Source organism: Asterias rubens, chromosome 1 (genome assembly GCF_902459465.1).
Source record: "Asterias rubens chromosome 1, eAstRub1.3, whole genome shotgun sequence".
Taxonomy (NCBI): Eukaryota; Metazoa; Echinodermata; class Asteroidea; order Forcipulatida; family Asteriidae; genus Asterias; species Asterias rubens.
In genome coordinates this window covers 7,166,746-7,188,823 of record NC_047062.1, presented here as the reverse complement: position 1 = coordinate 7,188,823, position 22,078 = coordinate 7,166,746, and the positions used below count along the sequence as shown (strand labels likewise).

The window sequence follows — 22,078 nt, the reverse complement described above, 5'->3', positions numbered from 1 at the left end:
AACAAGATGTCCTCTTCCAGCCTCAGGTTAACCCATTCACGCAGTAAGGCAATGGTATCGGGATGCTCCTTTGTTAACTCTCGCTTGCTTGGACGTTGACCTCTCTGAAGGAAGAAGATAACTCTGGCTAGGCACTGGTCCTCTTTCTGCGCACGCTGTACATCACGTTTACTGAACATTTGATTACCTGGTAATGTGGTAGGTAGCAACGTCTCAGGATCAGTGGTGATCGCAGAAGCCCATGTGACGGTTCCTTGACTCTGAGCTTCGATGGCATGGACTGTGGTCTCCAATTCTGCCTGGGAGACTTCTGTCGTACATGTTCTCATGTAGTTCTCCATGTCCAGTGGTAATCTCGAGAGGGTGTCTGCATCTGCATTGCTCTTTCCAGGGCGGTACTTTATGTTGAAATTGAAGTCTGCTAGCTCCGCCACCCATCGATGACCTGTTGCATTCAGCCGGGCAGAAGTCAACACATATGTCAAGGGATTATTGTCGGTGAACACGGTGAAAGCGGATGAGTAGTACAAGTAGTCTCTGAATTTATCGGTCACTGCCCATTTTAGTGCCATAAATTCCAGCTTACCAGAATGGAAATGATAGTTTTTCTCCGCCGGGCTGAGGGTACGGGACCCATATGCGATGACTCTCATCTTCCCCTTCTGTCGTTGGTAAAGTACTGCACCCAGTCCATCATTCGATGCATCAGTGTGAACTACAAACGGCTCATTGTAGTCTGGAAAGGCCATGATTGGTGGTGCCATAAGAAACCCAAGAATCTCCTCAAGTGTCTTTTGATGATGATCCTTCCACTCCACTTTCTGTTTCGAAAGCTTTTGCGCAGACTTCATCTTTGAGCTTGCTTTTCCCTTGGCTTTGGGTTTCTGGGTCGTTTGCTCCTCACTCGGTGTCACTTTCAGTAGGTCATATAATGGTCGTGCGATGCGAGAAAAGTCCTGGATGTAACTGCGGTAGTAGCCCAGTAGTCCAAGTAACTTCCTGACATCTCCAACAGTCTCTGGTCGCTTTTCGCTGAGGGACCGAACAGCAGATATGTCGGATGGATCAAGTCGATGACCTTCTGCTGATACCAGTCGACCCAGGTAGCGTACTTCACTTTGAAAGAACTCGCACTTGTTGGGTCTTAACTTTACACCATGCTTCTGTAAACGCTTTAGGACCTGCCGTAGATGATCAAGGTGGGCTTGAAAGTTGTCGCTAAACACCAAAACATCGTCAAGGTAGGTCATGGCAATTTCACCATTGAGTCCATCAAGGCAAGTCTCCATAAATCGCTGGAAAACTGCTGGTGCATTTGTCAACCCAAATGGAATCCTGACCCATTCGTAAAGTCCCCAAGGTGTGATGAAAGCTGTGAGTGGACAACTTTGCTCTGACATAAAACCCTGGTGATATGCTTTACCTTGGTCGAGGGTTGAAAACCATTGGTTGCCGCCTAGGCTGTCCAACACGTCCTTGATTCGAGGGATTGGCTGACGATCAGGAATGGTTTTCTGGTTTAACTCTCGGTAGTCAACACAGAGTCTGAGACTTCCATCCTTTTTCCGAACACACACTACTGGTGATGAGTACGGAGAAGAAGACTTCCTGATCCAGTCACGGCTGATTAGGTCTGCTAGGTACGTCCGGACTTCCTGGTACAGTGGGCGGGGCATTGACATGTACGTTTTTCTGACGGGTTCCTCATCACGTAGCCGAATCTCCATCTTCAAGTCGGGGACACGTCCCAGATCCGAGTCATCTTTGGCAAAAGCGGCTGACTCCTCTCGAAGAAGCTTCTCAGCAGCAGACCTCTGTGAGGTTGTCAGATGACTCAGGTTAACAGGGGGAATCCATTCCTTCTCGGTGGAGATACTGGAAACAGTGGTTTCTCCTTGCTTGGGTGATGGTGTCCATGTCTTCAGCATAGAGGGTTCCATGGGGTATACTGAATTGACAAGCTGTATGTGGCCCAACAGACTACGTCGTTTCAACATGATGTCTCGGTCTGTGGAGTTCGTCACTCGGATTACGACTGGGGTCGCCGTACCTGTTTGGAGATTCACCACTGATTCCTCTACCTGAAGACCTTCCGGCCATTGCTGTTCAACGTCTGGTACGAACAGTCCTTCTATCTTGCCGTTTGTCAAGCCAGCTCGTGCCAAACATCGAATACCAAAGTTGCTGTGTTTGGGGATCATAATGTTCTGCCTCCCTGATATGACACTGCAGACTTCTTCTGGATCATTAGCCTGAATCAAGTGAACCAACTTTACAGCTCTAGTGGGTTCCAAGTTCTTCATTGCTTCTCCAAGAATACTGCTGGCGTCTTCACCTGAGTGATGTACAAGGGTCTCGATCACATTGTATCCAATAATCGGTTGTTGGATCCTATTTTGAGTGATCAATGCTGGAAACACTACTGGTGTGCACGTCCGAGGCGTCTTCATTCTTAACTCGAGTTCAATCCAGCCTTCAAAGGGGATTGGTGTGTCGTTAGCAGCTCGGAGATCCAAGTTCCTCTCGGACTGAAGAAGATCACAAAGGGGGCGGATTGGTTCATTTGGTAGGTTTTGGTGAAGCCACTGTGAACTGATTAAGGAAACCTGGGCTCCGGTATCCCATAACACAGTGGTAGATGCATTATTGAGGTAGCAATCTACGGTACATCTTGGTCCGATGAGGTTTGTCACCATCCGATGCTGTCTGGGTGTGATGTGGCATATTGAAGTTATGGGTCGGGGGTCTCGATCCTGCTGGTGTGGTTGGGACTGTCTTTCTCTCCTGGCTACTTCCTGTCCCGCGGACGTAACCCTGAACCGTTTCCCTGGTGTGTACGGTCTCTGCTTCTCCGACATCCACGAGCAAAGTGTTCTGATGACCCACACTTGAAGCAGTGGTCACAGTCAGAACCGGTTCCCGCTTCTTGACACTTGTGGCATCCTCGACGAACTCGGGATGAGGATGTATCAAATTGGGCTGGTTGCTGTTGTGGTGTCCTCTGGAAAGATTCTTGGTGTGCTGCTACTTGGCCCTTCAATGAACTCAGCTCTGCAATCCCTGCTTTCAGCTCTGCGATCTCTGTCATCAGTAGCCCTGGTTTCGCTGGCATGGTCTGTTTGTCCTTTACTTCACAGATCTCGTTCACTGTGGTTGCTTTGTTTTGGGTGAGTTTCTGCCTTCTTTCTTCTTCTAGGCTGGAGAACACATTTATCTTTTTGAAGAGCAATTCGTCCGACGTCTTTGGTTCATCCAGGTAGGGCCGGAGTTCTGTCTTGATGGCATCGCTCCTCAAGCCAGTCAATATCGTATGGCGAAACATCTCCTGCACTAGGTGTGGGTCATAGCGGAGTCTGGAATCACTTTCCTGGCTAGCAAAAAGGACCTTTTGACGAATGTCAAATGCCTTTAACAGGAAAGCCTGGGCCGACTCCTTGGCTCCTTGGGTCAGCTGGGAGAGTTGTTTATAGAGATCTGTCGCATCTCTCTCCTGGTAGTGTGCTCTTATAATTCGGCGAAGGCTGGGCAGAGAGATCTTACTTCGTCCTTCCAGGTAGCTTCGGAGTGATGATCCTGGTGCTATAGCTCGGATCACTCCTTGAACGATATCTCTGTCTGGGTAGCTTTTCTCCAATCCAGCCTCGATTTGGTTGGCAAGACTGGTAAAGGAAAGACGATCCTTTTGGCCTGGCTCTCCTATCTGACCGGATATTCTGAACTCCCGTCTAAGCAAGTGGGCCACATCGGTCGGTGTTGCAGACGGCTGTGTCGTTGAGGGCTCTGTACTCTCAGGCTTAGGTGGGCTGCTTGGGTCGTCTTTCTTCTCAGCTGGGTCAATGGAGACTGGTTCATCTTCGGACTCTTGCTTGAGGTCTTTCATGAAGCTGTCTAATGTCTGGAGTAGCTCCACTCCCCCGTCGTCACTGTCTTCCACTTCCTCACTGTTAATGTGAGCCAGTAGTCGCCGTTGTATCCGAAGACGGCCCTTTGGTGTTTTCTCCACGTCCTCTGCCTCAAGATCTAGATGTGTGCATACTTGGATGAGTTGGTCGATGGACAGGCTGCTGAGTCCAAGGATTACTCTCTCCAAAGTCTTGATGAGGTCTTCCATGCTGAATGATTATTATAGCTTGCTGGTCCTTTCTGTGTCTGCGACTGCCCTTCGTGTTCGGTGTGGCAGCAATCCCGTTGTACGGCGATCCTCCCACTGGCCGATGGTACACCCTGACTATGGCACGTCCAGTTGACTCACGTTGACCTTCCCGCTACTGTCTGCTCATCTTGTCATGGAAGTCGTCAGCAAGTCACTGATGATCAGGTTCGTATCTCTGGACGAGCGTTGCCATCCTTCTACGCCAGGTCAGGTGCGTTGAAGAATACGCTCCTCCCTCTCGTGCCTCCAAATGTTGCACCCGCCAAATTACCAAACTGGCAATCTAAACGGAGCACATTAAAATCGGGTTGATGACCACTGTAAAGAATAATGAAAAACCACTGTCACGATATATATCTAGAAGAAACTCCTTTAATGTCTGTTACTGGTCATCACTGGTATAAGAATCACGTTACATCAACCATTATCAAAACATTAAGTACTTGTCAATCTTAAAACTATGTACTTACTTTACTGAAGATGTAATGCATAAAACTCAAACTTACTTCTAACAAATAACTAAATTAAATGTACTGATCTCTAAATCCGGTTCAAAAATGGTTCAAAGAATAAACTTCATAAAACAAACACCTTTAAATGCATACACAATAACTCATTTCAACAGGGGTTCAACCTATAATCATTACAATCTTGTCCCTGCAGTAAATGATCAAGGCATAGCTAATTAAATATTCACAAGAAAAATAGGTGTTCTTACCTACAGCTACTTAAGTATTCACAAGAAAATAGGTGTTCTTGCCTACAGCTACTTAAGTATTCACAAGAAAAGTATGTGTTCTTGCCTTCTGATCTCACTTCCTGCCCTACTGCAACACCACCCAATAAACAACTTCAGAGCCACTGGGCTCACACTGTGTGGTCTAGTATAGGAAGATCTTGAACCTCCAATAAACAATGGTCTTTGGCTACCAATATTCTCTATACGTGGAGTTCGGTCAAAGTACTGGTTAACTGTACTTCCAAACTAAAATATATCTGAAAGAACATTACAGTTCTTTCCAACAAATACATCAAACAGAAACTAGTAATGAATGTCTATATTACGAATAAAGTACTCTTTAACACTTGAAAGCAAACTTAGAAAAGTGATACCTTAGCAAATAAAAGTAACCTTTAAATACTAAATAAAGTCCAAGCAGTATTTAAAGAAAGCAATTTCACTTCATCTAAATCAAATCATTATCACTGTCCATTATGACTTAACAAAGTAAACTCTAAACTACATTTCAACTGTCTTCCAAGTCTGAAACAAATCCTTTCTTGATCTTGTAACCTTGGAGTGAAAACTCCCAACTGTCTTCAAGTTACATTGTCTTGATCAAGTTCATAACACAAATCAAATAATGAACTTCAATAATCTAGATAGTTCTATTAAAAAGCACAATGGAATTAATAAAGAAAATAAAATCAACATACCTGTAAAGAATAATGAAAAACCACTGTCACGATATATATCTAGAAGAAACTCCTTTAATGTCTGTTACTGGTCATCACTGGTATAAGAATGACCAGACCAACATCCTGTCCAGAGTATCTCTGCTGATGTGGCAATCTTGGACTGATCCATTAATTCTAAAGGTAGGGTCAAAGTTCTATTACAAAATTAAAAGGGGGGGGGGCAATTAACACTGATAATCCACACACCTCTCTACACTTGGAAGGTGTATCAGTTTTGCCATCTCTACAGTGTGTTATTTGTTTTTATTTCCTTATCTGGACAAAAACTACAATATAGAACAGAGGCCGTCCAAGGAAGGGCAAAATTAAGAGGAAGAAAAATCATCGAAAAATATGTGCCCTCCTATGTAGACCCCGCTCAATTAAAAAAGTTATAAATAAAACGATGCCATTACTCAGTATATAAATCTGACTAACACAAGATGTTTTTCATGCAAATGAACAAGTCTAAAAAGAAAGCATGATGTAAACTTAACTGCGCATGTAGTAAAATAATCATACTTTCTATGTTGTTGTCGCATTTATAGAAGTCGATTTTATTTTTACTGACTCACATGGGAAGACATCAGTCTGGATCAAAAGAGTGCGGTCCAGTGACTACCGAAAATATAGCTTAGATATGAACAACATGAAAATTGTACTGTTTTTCTATTGATATCGTAATGCGTTCTCACCCGTTTTCGTTTCTTCTTCGTTTCGAGTGTGGGTTGAAGCAAGTGGTTATCAACGATGATTTCGTTATCCTGCTTGTTAGTGCTCAAGGATCTTAGGACATCTGAAAAATACGACAAAGTTGATTTAATTGTGCGGGCATAAAGCAATGCCCAGCATTTAGTTTTAGGTCGGTTTCTTTCAGTCAAATATTGGTGCATGTCCATCTGTTGCCATATCCTTGTTATGGATGACCTGCCCATCTCCACTTTTTTAGTTAAATGGTCTTAAAACCACGCACTCTAGTTTTCTTTCTAATGTTCTCATTTGTCATACTGTTACTTTGTTACTCTTACCATTTATCTAAGATCCATGACCCTCTCTGTCACCCGTGGCTTTTTCTCAAAAACTTTTTGCACTGGGTTTTGGCGTTGGATTGGAACTCAAAACAAAACAATGGTCAATACCTTCAGTTCCTGAATTTATTTAGACAAACCTTTTTCATGTTGATACACAGAATATGCAGCTTCTTCATAATCACTCTCCGTTGCAGACTTGCTGCCGGACGGCCCTCCCGTGTTAGACCTAGGCCTGCTCCCAATACCCTCGACGTTAATCTCCGGTGTACCCGGGGCACTGTCCTCTCCATCTGCATCTCTCCCATCACTCGCTATATCACCTGCCCCACCAGCACCCCGTAAACCGTCTCTCTCACCGTCCCCAGCACCGTGACCCTCCCCGGGAATCGGCTCTACAGCCCCCTCCTCCTCTGACGACGAGTTACTACTGGAGTCCGAGTCCGATCGGTACCGAGCACTGGTGATGGGGATGTGGATGGTGGTTATCTTAGGCGTGGATGACGTGAATGGGATGACTAGGTGGGTGGGGTTACTGCTGTGTTTGTTACTCACTAGTGGAGTCGTTGAGGTATGCGAATGCTTGGAGGCTGACGGTATTGCATCTTGGAAGAAAACAAGCAAATAGGCTAATAAAGGCTTATCACATGTATAGACAAAGTTTGGTGTCAAGTAAATCAAATTATAAAGAGCATTTTTCTCTCTCGAGATAAAGCAGCAACTGTCATCTTTGTTTATTAGGCCTATACACAAACAAACATTCATACACCTCTACAATCTAAACAAGCCATCAACTTCTTTCTATCCGTGTTCAACTCAAACAATACACCATTGTGTGGGGTAATGTTTTGATATAGGCGTATGTATTTTAAGTTTTTTCTGTCTTGTGTTCAAGTTTACGGGTCGAAAGGTGACATTGGTACGTCTTTGATACTGTGAGATTTGGTTGTTGATTAATATGAAAATAATATATATATTGATCAGACAGAATGAGGTGGTATCTTTATACAGTCACCTGTTTTGTGAGTTTGTTCTTTTGTTTCCTTCAATGGGTTCCACAGGTGATACTCTGGAGGCTTACTCCTGCACTTGTAGTAAACCAGTACCAGAGTTATGGTTACAAAGAAGATAGCAATGATGTGAAGAACGGTTAATCCTCCTCCAGACACTATAATACAAAAGTCAGATTATTTCATTTCAGTTATTATTTATGGTTGTGAAGCTATAAGGACTCTCAAAAAAGCGACTGCACTACCAAGACCCATCCGGGGAGAAAACGAGGAAGAATATTATTTAATCAATAAAGTAAACTTTTTTGGAAATGGGGTGCACCTACATTGCTTCGCTACAGAATTTCTTTCTACCATCATATATAGAAATATATTTATGTCACATAAAACCATAAAGGCATTGCAACCAAACAACAATGTTTCAACCTGTAGATGTTGCCAGTTGTCCGCTCCCACTTCGGAAGAACACCACAACAAACGAAATCACAACAATACCATGGGTGTTTTTGAAATGAATAAATACATTTACAATGCGATGTAATGGTTAATTATGCCTATTATGTTGGTATCATCATGTTTTCCCGTTATCTCTCTGACTTTTCTTGTTCAAAAGACCTAGCAGAGTCTTTCTCGAAGGCTCAACGTGACAACACAATGCGAACAGGTATTATCTATTGTAACAGAAGCAGTCATGTGGGGGGAAATAAAAACAAAAAGGAAAGAGAGAGAGAGGCAGGCAGAACACAGAAAGAGCAAGGGATGAGAGTTTGGAAACACACGTAACAAAACCAAAGATGGGAGAGCGAGGGAGGAAACAATTAATGAGTAAATGAGAAAGACTAAAAGGGGATACCTAATAATTCGACACAATGTAAATAATACTTACGAGCCATATTACTTGAACTAGTTTATTATTACCACACAAACTTCAGTCATCCCAGTTGTCACGTTACTTGTCACCATTCCAACTCAAATCAATTCAAATCAAATCATATCAAATCAAATCATAATCTGTGCACGATAATCCGAAGCAAATTCGAGCCAACAAACTCGCAAAATGTATTCCTTCGTTCATGACAGTTTAGACTTGGATCGTAATAAGTGGTGAACCAACTCGTGAAAAAAAGTCAGTAAACTCCTTGCAGTGCAGGGATAGGAATAGAGCACCAAGCAACCGTGAAGCACCGACCGACATGAGGGTGCGCCCACTGTATATAGATAGGCCTATCAGTACATTGTCCCCAACGAGTTTCGTGGGTCGTAAACAAACCAAGACCAGGCAGTAATTATCAAAGATAGTTGTCTGGATCTAGGAACACAAATTATCACCGAGTAAATACACGTAGGGCTCACTATTGACATAAGTCAGTAAACACTTTGCTCTAGTTGGTGTCTATCTCACGAGGCTGATAGCCCGAGTATTTTGTGTTTATTGACCAACCAACTTTGTACGGTACTTCAATAACTTATTTTTTTGTTTGTCAATTTATTTATTTGTTTGTTTATTTCTTTATTAACCATTTTTAAAATCCATATGATTCGGGTTAACAATTGTTGCGTTATGCAAGTTGGTGTTTTGTTCAAAAGGACAAATTTCCACATTTGTTTCCAATTAATCGACAATTTTAATTACGCCTGATTTTGATCTGACATGCCGAACTGTTATGAAAACCTCTTCCTCGCTCATATGCAAAGTTTTACGCAAGTTTAAATGCAAACGTTTATGCAACTTTCATGGTACATTTTCGTGTAGGCCTATTTACGTAACGATCAGTGTCAAGTCCGAGTATTGAGTTCGAGTTTGCGACTGGAGTGTGGAGGCGATATAATCGTTCGACCATTCCTAAACGATTTGGGGATAATAATGCATTAACGAAATTGCATGTAATAAAAAATTGACACATTTTGTGTCATAAAGCTTTCTTATGTCGCAGTGAGACCGTATAGTGGCTAAACAATTAATATACGCCCATGTAGTATCGCCCATGAAGCCTAAGCCCATTAGTTTAACATGAGTCGTGCATGCTCATCAAACAGCTGTTGTATTGTGACAAGAATGGCTGCCTGTCAACAAAGTTTCTCCTTGCCAAAATGCTGCTCTTTTTAAAAAAAAGTCTTCAAGAGGTATAAATATGTTATAATATGTTCATTTTGATAACAGTCCGATTTTTAAAAATGCTTATGTAAAATTTCAGCCCCTGACTCGTGGACTATTATGGGACCATTGTCTACAAGTTTTGTCATCAAACACAATTTCTTGCGTTTTCAACCTCAGGGAATGGTTGGAATGTGTTTTGTTAACCTGCTTGAAGCGATGATGAATGTGCCTACGCTGATTGGTTCAGGATTTGTGAAAGAAATTTCATTCCAAAGATCTTATATAATTAAATGAATGGACTGTTCACTCGAGGGGAAAAGAATAATGCTACAGAGTTGGTGACCATCCTCAAAACACCTGTGTCGATCTTTGAATAACAAAAGCCCACAAAAATCACCTAACTTTGAATAAAAACCAAAGGAACTTGAGTAAATGGTCATTCACTACACCGGTCACCTCGCAGAGTGCTGCAAGTAACCGACGTGTCTCACCTATTACCGCTGCACACATACCGCACCGCGTTCTCGGCATCATGGCCCCGCCCTTGGTGATGGAGGTTTTCGGGCTACTTCTAGCAGTGGCCGCATTGGTGAGGACGGCTCCTGTACAAGAGACTGGTGGTATTGGCGACCAGTCCTCGTGCACTGAGCGAAGGGTTCAATATTGGTCCGAGCGCTCGAGGGATGCCGTCCAACGCATCAAAGATACCCGGTTCGATCTCGATACAAAGATTGAAGTTCTTGGAAACTTGGCAACCACAAAAGATCTGGAGGACTATGAAAAAATGGTATGTTGAAAACAATCTGTGGCAACATTAATTTTGACAGAGATATGATAAAGAATTGATGGCGCTGTCTCATTCAGTGACGCTCTACCACTTTTTTTTAATAACATGGCCAGGAAAATCTAAATTATTTTGGAGAGCGCACGCTATTAATGCATTCAATTTCGTTTTCGTGCGCAAATGAATTTGTTCTCCTCATTCGGTTTCGATTATATCATTCTATTTCATTTATAGACGTTCAAGACTACACTTTGACCATTCTTAAGTTGAATGTCTGCTTATTTCTATGAAGGCCTACACATGATGAAAATGAGTGGTTGGTTGACCAGTTTTGATGACTTTCTGAAATTGAATGAGTCTTATGGCCTAATCAGTGAAATCTAATTATCTTTTTTGGGCGGTCATCTTGGCGTGACCAAATTGTTTGAACGGGTGTTAAAATGAATGGAATTGTGTTCAACTTATCTTTTTCTGCTGACCCTCTAAAATGAAAAGAATGCTTTTGGACACAAAACAGACCATGTGTAGTGTGATTTGATACCATTATCCGTGTGCTCAGTCCTTACTATTTGATGTCAGATGACTCCACTATCGTTGTATGCAATTGTTATTATGCCTTTGTTGTTTCTATATTATAAGGCCTTCCATTGAAACCAAAATATAGTAGTTCTGTTTCAATCCATCTTTGAGATTGGCGTGAAGGCTGCCGTAGGGGGTTTGTCCAGAATGATTTCCCCCGCAAACCATTCACCCATGTACACTTCATTTTTATACACTTTAAAAGAGTCCACGTACTGCAACTCTTTGTATAGAACTCCCTGTCTGGTGCAGGTGTTACTCCATCCTACAACCTAGATTGTTTTAAGAGGAATATCAATGTCTACTTTAAAGGGAACACTGTAAAAACAAGTGTTTAGGTTTTAAACACATAAATAAACACCCATCTGTGACACTTTTAAAACACCTAACGCCGTTTATTATGTGTACACGTTTAAATTATAAACATATTCAGTGTTTAAATTCAACACACCGACGGTGTTTAAAATAAAAACAGAACAGTGTGTTTATCTTGTACGCACGTCAAGTGTTTAAAATTTAAATAGCAGCCATGTTTAAACAATAAACACGTATTAAAAAAGTAAACACGTCAACCCGTTCAAATAATAAACACAATAACACGTTTATTGCCTGTGACACTTTTAAAACGTCAAACGCCATTTTTTATTATTTCAAGTGTTTAAATTCTCAACATGCGTTTAATTATAACATCAACATTCAGTTCCTCTTGTTTAGTTATAGGCCCTACTCTCTGCCTGATATTCTGACAGCAAAAGTGTGCTGAAATTAACTAGTAAAAACCAGTGCCAATTGTTTAACTTAAAAGGGATGTATTTTAACAAAAACCTTTCTTTTTCTGATAGGGCTTACTTCAAATAATCACTAAATCTCTGCCTTTCTGACAAAAATGTTTTAAAGGGATGTTACATCATTGCAGAAATAAAAAACAAAATAACCTACTTGACTGAGAGTACTTTAACATAAAGCATCAGTGAACTCGTTTCGCCAGGTGTTATTTCATTTTATTTTAAACAAAAGTTGAAATTTTTATAGGGATTTTGAATCTATGTTCGGCCGACCATCGTGTTTATGTGAATTTATAATATAAATGTGCACAAAATGCTTGATAAAATAGAAGCCGTTATTCGCTGTTTTCTTAAAAACGTGAAGACTGATTTTGATGAAATGTTCACAGATTAGTTTTATAATATGTATTATAAAAACTAGATGATTACATGGGATTAATTCTTTCAAAAACCAATGATGTAACCTCCCTTTAAAGGGTAACCATACGGCATAAAAAATGTGAACATCATGCATTCTGCATGCTTTTAAAGCTAAAGAAATTATCAATTGCATAGGCCTATTTATAGAAAAGTTCGAGTTTAAACATTCTAAATATCCTTCTAATAACTAGCTGATCAATTGCATTTGCCTATCATAGAAATGTTTGACTTTAAAAAATGTCAATTGCGTATTAATTTGTATATAATAATTGAATAAAATAATGCAATATTGGTTAACTTGATGGTTTGCCACAATATGACCAAACATTTTCAACATCGCCAAAATTAAATGGAACAAACAGTTTTATTTTTTTTTAGTACATCTGAGAAATCACAAAACTTCACAAAATCTCTGCCTAAATACTGACAAACATCTTTCTAGAGTAACCATTGCTAAAATTGAAAAAAAAAACTTTACGAATTTTTCACTCAAAAATTATTTTTGTTCTTTCTTTTTCTTTTTCTGAAAGTATCCTTCTATAATAACTAAAACTCTGCCCTACTGACAAAAATATTTTAACGAGTAGCCAGTAATGTACATGCGGGTCAAACAATTTTCTGCTACTGAAGGTTGAATATTATCGACATACATATGGGTCATTCCACGGAGTTGAGACAGGGGCAATAACTTTCCGAATGCTGGTTAAAAAACACAAGGTGTTTTTTACAGAATGTTTGTTTCTCAAACAAATTTCATTTCAAAAAAATGCTACAAGATAAACTTTTAAAAGAGACCACTCTTGAGGAAACTCTGTAATAACTTTCATACCCAAATTCTGCTAAGATGATGGTACATGTATATGGCATAAAGACGAGGGAAAAGTGTGACAAAGATAATCTAGACTTCAAACATTTGTTAAACTCCTAATAAACAACTGTGAAACTTTTATCCATAACCTAATGTTTAATTTTTCAGGAAAATATTTAAAACGAATTTAGATCGACAAGATGATGTTTGACTTATTTAAGTACTTGTCAAGGCTTGATATTTTGTGCAGAATTTACTGAACCTGCTTGACATTTGTCCAGTGTATTTGTCTCCAACAATGAACTGTTGGAGAAAGCCTAATCCCTGGGAGAAAATCTTTGGGTAATCCAAATCAAACGTATAATAAACACCAAGTAAAAGAATGATGCAATCTACCGCAGTCTTGGGGTTAGAGACCACTCTAATGGTGTCCCCACAAACAACACATTGCTGAACTTCGTTGTTATGTACAAATATTACAAGGCGAGGCGAGTCCACGGGTTTCGTTAGTGTTAATGTATCAGTTTCAGCAGCATCCTGTTGGTAAAATACAATTTAGAACAAGGTAAAAACTATCTGCATTAACATCAACACTAAAACTTGTGTCCTTGTCTCCTCTCCACACATCTCTGGGCCCTGAGAGAGAACATTGCTAATGCACTGATCAGGCTTTTAGGATGGCATTGATAAACCTCGAAATACTCCATATAGTTTGTTGGCTTATGTGCACACTGAATGTATTTCTCTTGGTTTACCATTATGTTCCATTTGAACAGGTGGAGGGGCACAAGAATACTTTGTTTTCCAACGGGCTTCTGGCATTTTCTCAATATACATGTATAACTGTACAAATAACTTTTCCCATCCTTGACAGTTAGGTGAATGTTATACAGGTTTAAAATAAGTATTGTCCAGGAATAATTACCTCATGTACTGTAACAAAGCTTCTGGACTTGGTGCCTTTCCCGCGGTCGAATTTTGTGTTGACTTCAATAAATTCCATCACATCAAGCATCTGCAGAGGGCCCTTCAATAGTTCCGCAAAACAAATAATAGCAAAACTATTAGTTTACTTTACATTGGAATAAATGGATGTCCCCTCAATTAGATTTAAAAGATGATGGACACTCTGGCTTATCTTTTTGCTGATTAACAGTAATGTTTAACAGTTTTTAATTATTACACAATGATTCAGAAGAAAACAATTATTTTGTACCTTCCTGTGTATTTTTAATTATTTTTTATTTTTCTTAATAAAATAATAGTCTTCAGAGACGCCCACTTGCTGCCTTTTTTCATATAAAGAACACATAATGACATCCATTTTGTGAACTAATCCGTTTAACCGTCACTGAACAATAATTGTCCTTTAGAAAAGTGCATAAGTATAATGTCACGATGAAGTCGGTGTTGTGATCTAGCATAATCTCAAAGTGTAGACGTTCCCAAAGACTATTATTTTTTTAAGAAAATAGATCACTTTAAAATACACAGGAACACACAACATAATTTTTTTCTTATGAATCGTTGTTTTCCCGTTCATGTTCGTATATTTTTCACCCAACACAATGTTTAGCTGATAGAGTATACCTTTATTTAGCCTTCATTTCCATTGAAGTTCATAATTACTTTGGATTGGAATGATACAACTCAGTAAAACCACAAAATAGTGAAGGAATCTGACACCGTTGTCTGAGATAAACAATCACGGTTCGGTACAACTCTAGGGTACAAACAGAGGCCATGATGTCCACGACATACAGTTATAACTTATATTCAAAGGTCGTGACCTCGGCACTCCAAAAATAGACACAGTATCTATGCAAATTTCCCGTGTACGGGAAATTTGCATATCAAGTTTGTGATCTGATATTTTTATAGACTTACAGTATAGAAGCGAGAAATTAACAACAAATGCTTGACCTCCATATGATTATGATTGTGACCTTGTGTGATGTGCGGAGTGCACGGTAATGTTTCGTACGCGTATCGCACAAAACAAGGCTGAACTATTTCAGTATTGCTGTAGGCCTAATGTAAAAAGAAAAATGCACACTAACGTACGTTAGTCACTAACACCAGACTGCCATGAGTTTTTAAGTATTTTGTTAGCCTACCATGAGTCTAAATTAGTTTTGTTCTGGGCTCAGAATTGTTGACTTACCTGAATTTATCTACCGCAGTCGTCGGTTGGCTTGTTCTCATCGTCGAAATGCACTACTGTTACAACAAACAAATGGCCGTCTTTTCCACTCCCGATCCCCCCCGCGCGCTGCTGCCGCGCGGCTGTCTCTCATTGGTTGACAGTTTCCTTGAAAGTTCTACGTCACGGTGCCTTAAACACACCGTCGTGTTTAGTCCATGTTTATTATGCAGCATTGTGTTTATTCGGCGTTTACAAGTGTTATTACAAAATTATCAGCAGCCTAAATAACGCTACTAACTTAGGATATTTAGCACTGTCAACCTTTTGACGACTTTTAAAATACATTCTTGCTGAATTACTTAGATGTTGAGATCAGGAATTAAAAAATAGTTTATGATAAAAACATCATATTTTTAAACACATTCAGCGCAGCAGCAAATAAACACGCCTGTTTAATTTATTATCACTGGATGTGTTTAAGTTGATCACACAATGTTTTGGTTTTAAACACAGTGTTTATTTCATAAACGCGTTACGCGTTAGCATTTTTTACAGTGAAGGTACTCAAAACAAATATTAACTTAAAAACTGACTTGATAACAAGCTTTGGAGAGCTGTTGATAGTATAAAACATTGTGAGAAACGATTCCCTCTGAAGTAACGTCGTTTCTGGGAAAGAGGGAATTTCTCACTAAAATAATAAAAGACTTCTAGCTAGAAGTCTTTTATTCCTATCTGAAAGCCCGCACACAAATGCGTCCAACGATGATGTTTTTTTCTTTCATCATTTTCTTGCAACTTCGATGACCAATTGAGCCCAAATTTTCACAGGCTTTTTATTTTATGCTTATGATGGGATACACCAAGTGAGAACACTGGTCTTTGACAATTACCAAACGTGTACAGTGCCTTTAAGAAAGTCTGGTTCCCGAGTTATTTTAATCTCAAATAGTTTATCGGTCTATTTGTAGCCCCTTATCAAAAGTGGCATCTCGGGTTTTTTTTTTTTTTTTTTGGGGGGGGGGGTGGACTTGCATACGAAAAAATTCTGCAATTTTCCTTTCACGAGGCAATGATTTTTGCTTAACTGTTTGTACATAACTTTGTTTTGCTGCTCAAATATTATTACTTTTTGACATCCTGGAAAAGGCAGTGGACACTATTGGTAATTACTCAAAATAATTATCATCATAAAACCTTTCTTGATTACAAGTAATGGGGAGAGGTTGATAGTAAATATAAAACATTGTGAGAAACAGCTCCGTCTAAAGTGACGTAGCTTTCGAGAAAGAAGTAGTTTGCCACGAATTTGATTTCAGAAAGCACACAACTTCGTGTGACAATGGTGTTTTTTTCTTTCATTATTATCTTGAAACTTCGACGACCAATTGAGCTCGAATTTTTACAGGTTTGTTATTGTATGCATATGTTGAGATACACCATGTGAGAAGACTGGTCTTTGGCAATTACCATATAGTGTCCATTTCCTTTAAGCAACTTGGACCACCAGCGCCGCTTAGCACAAAACACTATCTTTAAAAGTTGAGCGAGACGTTGTCTTTGAGCCGGCATTATTTTATTTTCTGTTTAAGATGTCGTCATTATTGGGGTAAATATATCAACCCATGTATTTTTTTTGAATCTGTAGTCAAATCGTCAAACATAATATGAACAACCATACCCTCTTTCTGATTTGAATAGCTGGTTGAATCTTCACTAGACTCCTTGAATGAAATCTTCCAATATGGAGCATTGATCTTCGGTTGCCCACCGGAGGGAGAGGACCATTATACCGTACCTAAAAGTGAGTAGCTACAGAGTCTATTGAAATTTACATACATTTTTAAATTCTCCATCACGTTACTTTTGAGTACATTTTCAAGATCATTTAGGGCGACGACATCATGAAACGTAGGGTGCCGAGTTCGCAGGATTAATTCATTTAGGGAGACCCACAAATGAATAATTTGAGAACCGACCTATTTCCAGAATGTCCTCATTCAGAGATAAATCATCTCAGGATGTCATCATCATGCAGTAAATTATCTCGGGATCCCAATATGTTATATGGCACTTCCAGGGCTCCGTAAGCAAATTGCTTGAAACGAAAAAACTTGTACATAATAATCGCAATCTGGGTGAGGTGATGTCACTTCCTTGTGACACAACCTTGGTAATTTATTATATTGTTTGAAAATCATCCTCTTCCTAGGTTTAAAAATGTTAAATTTCTGGCTAAACAGAACATACTCGTGCCTTCACCGTTTTTTTTTTTTTAAGTAACTTTCCGGGTTTTTTGTTCACTTTCATTCAGAAGGAGTCATTGTGGATCGAATCCGACAACAGATGTTGGTCATAATGGAACATCTGAGAGACATTCTAAGAGAAGGAATACCCGAGCAACAGCAGGATCAACCCCAGCAGGATCAACCCCAGCAGGATCAACCCCAGCAGGATCAACCCCAGCAGGATCAACCCCAGCAGGGTCAACACCAGCATGATCAACACCAGCATGATCAACCCCAGCATGATCAACCCCAGCAGGGTCAACCCCAGCAGGGTCAACCCAAGCAGGGTCAACCCAAGCAGGGTCAACCCAAGCAGGGTCAACACCAGCAGGACCAACACCAGCAGGACCAACACCAGCAGGACCAACACCAGCAGGACCAACCCCAGCAGGACCAACCCCAGCAGGACCAACCCCAGCAGGGTCAACCCCAGCAGGGTCAACCCCAGCAGGGTCAACCCCAGCAGGGTCAACCCCAGCAGGGTCAACCCCAGCAGGGTCAACCCCAGCAGGGTCAACCCCAGCAGGGTCAACCCCAGCAGGGTCAACCCCAGCAGGGTCAACCCCAGCAGGGTCAAACCCAGCAGGACCCACCCCAGCAGGATCAACCCCAGCAGGATCAACCCCAGCAGGGTCAACCCCAGCAGGGTCAACACCAGCATGATCAACACCAGCATGATCAACCCCAGCAGGGTCAACCCCAGCAGGGTCAACCCCAGCAGGGTCAACCCCAGCAGGGTCAACCCCAGCAGGGTCAACCCCAGCAGGGTCAACCCCAGCAGGGTCAACCCCAGCAGGGTCAACCCCAGCAGGGTCAACCCCAGCAGGGTCAACCCCAGCAGGGTCAACCCCAGCAGGGTCAAACCCAGCAGGACCCACCCCAGCAGGACCAACCCCAGCAGGACCAACCCCAGGCAGAACAACCGTAAGTATATATCAGTAAATTTTATTTGTTCAACTCAAAATTATTTTAAAATGTAGCCAATCTGTCAGTTCCCCTTGTGGTTTATTAATTTATATTTGAAAAAAAAGTGTTCCCTAATGCTGATACCTGCTGCCGCTTCCCAAATTGTATCTTGGTTGCGATTCCCAGCTGTACGGCAATTACAGGTTAAATGGCTTCCGACTGGCACCCCCAACAAAGACATTGACATCATAGGGAATCGGCCAAGGGCTACAGATAGCTTATTTGGGGTGTGAGGGCAAGTTCAAATCTCTAGTAAATTTTTCTTTGCTGAACCCAAAACTTGTAACTTTATGATACACTGTGCAGAATACCTCAGAGTAACGCAAGTACACCCAAAAAGCTTTAGTTTGGAGTTATGGGCTTGTTGGCCCCCCTCCCCCTGAAACTTACATTGCAAAGTCATAACAAGGTTCTATCGTACCTTTTCCCCCTACGACCTCAACAACGGAAAATGAATTGTTTAGCCTAGAGGTGTTTTTATTTGTGCGAAATATAAAAATAAAACATTCTTCATGATAGGCAATGTCAAAATAGGCTGTGTGACGTTCGTGTTTTTTTTCTTCCCTAAAGTAAAAAACAGTTTCATAATTAAATTGATAAACGATGCGTTAATTTTGTATACCCTTCCAGCGAGAAAAACAACCAGGACGACGATGAAGCCAGGAGAGGTCAAACACAATTTGGTGTATGCATCGCTCGAGTTAGACAACAAAATAAAGGTCAAGACGAAGCCTTCATCTACCAAGCCATCTTAAATCAATGTCAAAGCAAACGAGAAATTACCAAAGATCTTCCCAGTGAAGATGGTGAAACCAAACGAGGGGATAAAGAGATGGGTTTATGCATCGCTCGAGTAAGACAACAACATCAAAGTCAAGACGAAGCATCCATCTTCCAAGCCATCTTGAGTCAATGTCAGAGCAAACGAGAATTCTCAAAAGATCCTCCCAGTGAAGATGATGAAACAAAGAGAGGTCAAACACAATTTGGTGTATGCATCGCTCGAGTAAGACAACAACATCAAGGTCAAGACGAAGCCTCCATCTACCAAGCCATTTTGAGTCAATGTCAGAGCAAACGAGAGATCACTAAAGATGATGAAGTCAAGAGAGGTCAGACACAATTGGGTGTATGCATCGCTCGAGTAAGACAACAACACCAAGGTCAAGACGAAGCCTCCATCTTCCTAGCCATCTTGAGCCAATGTCAGAGCAAACGAGAGATGTCCCTTCCTTTAAGGTAAGCTTATATAAACAAAACCCCTTACTTTTTTCATCTTCCCTTTTTCATCCTTGTTTTCAGAAATGAAAAAAAAAACAAGACTGAAGATTGAAATCCCTTTCTGAAAAAACGTAACCTTCATCTCAGGAAAATATGTTCCTTTTTTTCTAAAGAAAGCTCACCCCTTGTGTTAAGTTGGCAGGGTTTATCATTCAGCCCAACAATGCGAAGCAATCCAAAATCAGTACTATAGCACCTTGTTGTTCACCAATAATAAACAACTCTTTGACAGAATGTGTGCAGCTTCGCTCAAACTGACATTGTTATATGCTTTGAAATAAAAAATATATATTGTTTTGAATTCCCTCAGTGAAACGCAGCAAAACCAAGGCGACGAAGACATCAAGAGAGGTGCTTCAGAGATGGGTTTATGCATCGCTCGAGTCAGACAACAAAATCAAGGTCAAGACGAAGCCTCAATCTTCCAAGCAATCTTGAGTCAATGTCAGAGCAAACGAGAAATCACCAAAGATGATGAAACCAAGAGGGGTGATAAAGAGATGGGTTTATGCATCGCTCGAGTAAGACAACAAAACCAAGGTCAAGACGAAGCCTCCATCTTCCAAGCCATCTTGAGTCGATGTCAGAGCAAACGAGAAATCACCAAAGATCCTCCAAGTGAAGATGATGAAACCACGAGAGGTCAAACACAATTGGGTGTATGCATCGCTCGAGTAAGACAACAACATCAAAGTCAAGACGAAGCCTCCATCTTCCAAGCCATCTCGAGTCAATGTCAGAGCAAACGAGAAATCACCAAAGATCCTCCCAGTGAAGATGATGAAACTAAAAGAGGTCAAACACAATTGGGTGTATGCATCGCTCGAGTAAGACAACAACATCAAGGTCAAGACGAAGCCTCCATCTTCCAAGCCATCCAGAATCAATGTCAGAGCAAACGAGAGGTTCTGTTCGAACCTTTTATGTAAAGAGATACACATTGAACTGACTTACTTGCTCCAACTTGAAAACTTCAAATGAATTGCAATATTATATATGATTATGATGACTCTTATAACGTCCATCAGACACGAAACACGATATACCAAATGCACATGAAGTGCGTTTCCGTTGATTCCTAATAAGTTTACCTCTCAGATGGCGAGTTGATGACGTCCGTCAAAGGTCTAAACGGAATGGGACTACTTTGCCACCGTTATGTTAGCAGTTTTTTACAATTGTTGGATTTTAAAAAACTACCTGAACTGACACCACCCCAAATGTGTTTCAATAATATGTGAATGCACATGCGGGAATATACTGCAAATATTTTGAGGTAGTTCGTTAGGCCTACAGGATGTTCAAAATATCATTGAAGCACCTCAACATTTTCCACTCAAAAAGGTCACAAAAAGATACCATTTAAAATTTTGAGTAACTATATAAATTTTGAATCAACTGAAATTTCAGTATTTAGCATGTTGGAGGTTTCAGTTAGGCTACTTAAAAAGTTACCACCATTTGACAAACTGTTTTAAACATGGCGGTAGCAAGGTTGATTGTGTTTCAAGTCGCCAGTTCCTGTGTGAACTGGTATTAATTATATTAATTTATCAAAACAAAATTTATAAATAATTTGAAAAAAAAAAAATCGGGATTCGGTTTATTCATATTATGTATAAAGTTATAGCCTATTATGATGAACAAATTATATAGTGAGATAGGATAGCCAATAGCTATAGGTTGTGTTAAGCAAACAAACATATAAATTTTGAGTAGGGCCTAGTTTGTTCCGGCCAAATCTGCATACTCAACCCAAATTCAATTTACCTGTGTGCTTCTCGGTTGACTTCTCCATACGATTACACAAAACCCTGCCCCCATTCTATTACATGAGGCCCAAAGGGTTTAACAAAATGTTTAAAATTACTCCAGTTATTCGTTGATGATGACATTCTTTTAACTCATTACCAGATAATTATGAAACACTTGAAGGGGGCTATCGATCCATACCTTAAAAAACCGCTTGTCCTCGTGATGAAGGATCTGTTTTTTGACAATAAATGCGTTGTGAACGCGGCTTATTTTTGTGCAGCAAATTGGTGTTTCGTGACATTTATTTGGTACAAGTTCTAGTCGATCAATAATTTAATTAATTTGACAGAACTGATTAAACTAGGTCTAAAAATATGCACAATGCCTATGGCCCTACTATTTTGCCCAAAAAGGGAAAATTGTTATGCAAGCAAAGATTCATTTAATATCGTAAAAATTAAACTGGTTGCTCAATTTGTGTGTGTGTGCAATATTTCACATGGTTGCAGGAATTTCCGC

General features: G+C 40.4%; 2 protein-coding genes across 2 annotated transcripts; one reads left to right on the top strand and one right to left on the bottom strand.

Annotated features, from left to right (window-relative positions):
- Positions 1 to 2,788: 2,788 nt before the first annotated feature.
- On the bottom strand, positions 2,789 to 5,862 carry LOC117295542. Its single transcript, XM_033778243.1, has 2 exons — positions 5,591 to 5,862; positions 2,789 to 4,471 (listed from the first exon to the last, which is right to left on the bottom strand). Exon 2 carries the CDS (start codon positions 4,109 to 4,111, stop codon positions 2,789 to 2,791), a length of 1,323 nt encoding a protein of 440 aa, XP_033634134.1. The 5' UTR covers positions 4,112 to 4,471; positions 5,591 to 5,862.
- A 4,339-nt stretch (positions 5,863 to 10,201) lies between these two features.
- Positions 10,202 to 21,857, top strand: LOC117295516 (glutenin, high molecular weight subunit DX5-like). Its single transcript, XM_033778212.1, has 5 exons — positions 10,202 to 10,534; positions 16,971 to 17,073; positions 17,584 to 18,481; positions 19,154 to 19,762; positions 20,115 to 21,857. The coding sequence occupies exons 1-5, from the start codon at positions 10,280 to 10,282 to the stop codon at positions 20,731 to 20,733; spliced, it is 2,484 nt and encodes an 827-aa protein (XP_033634103.1). The 5' UTR covers positions 10,202 to 10,279; the 3' UTR covers positions 20,734 to 21,857.
- The last annotated feature ends 221 nt before the right edge of the window (positions 21,858 to 22,078 follow it).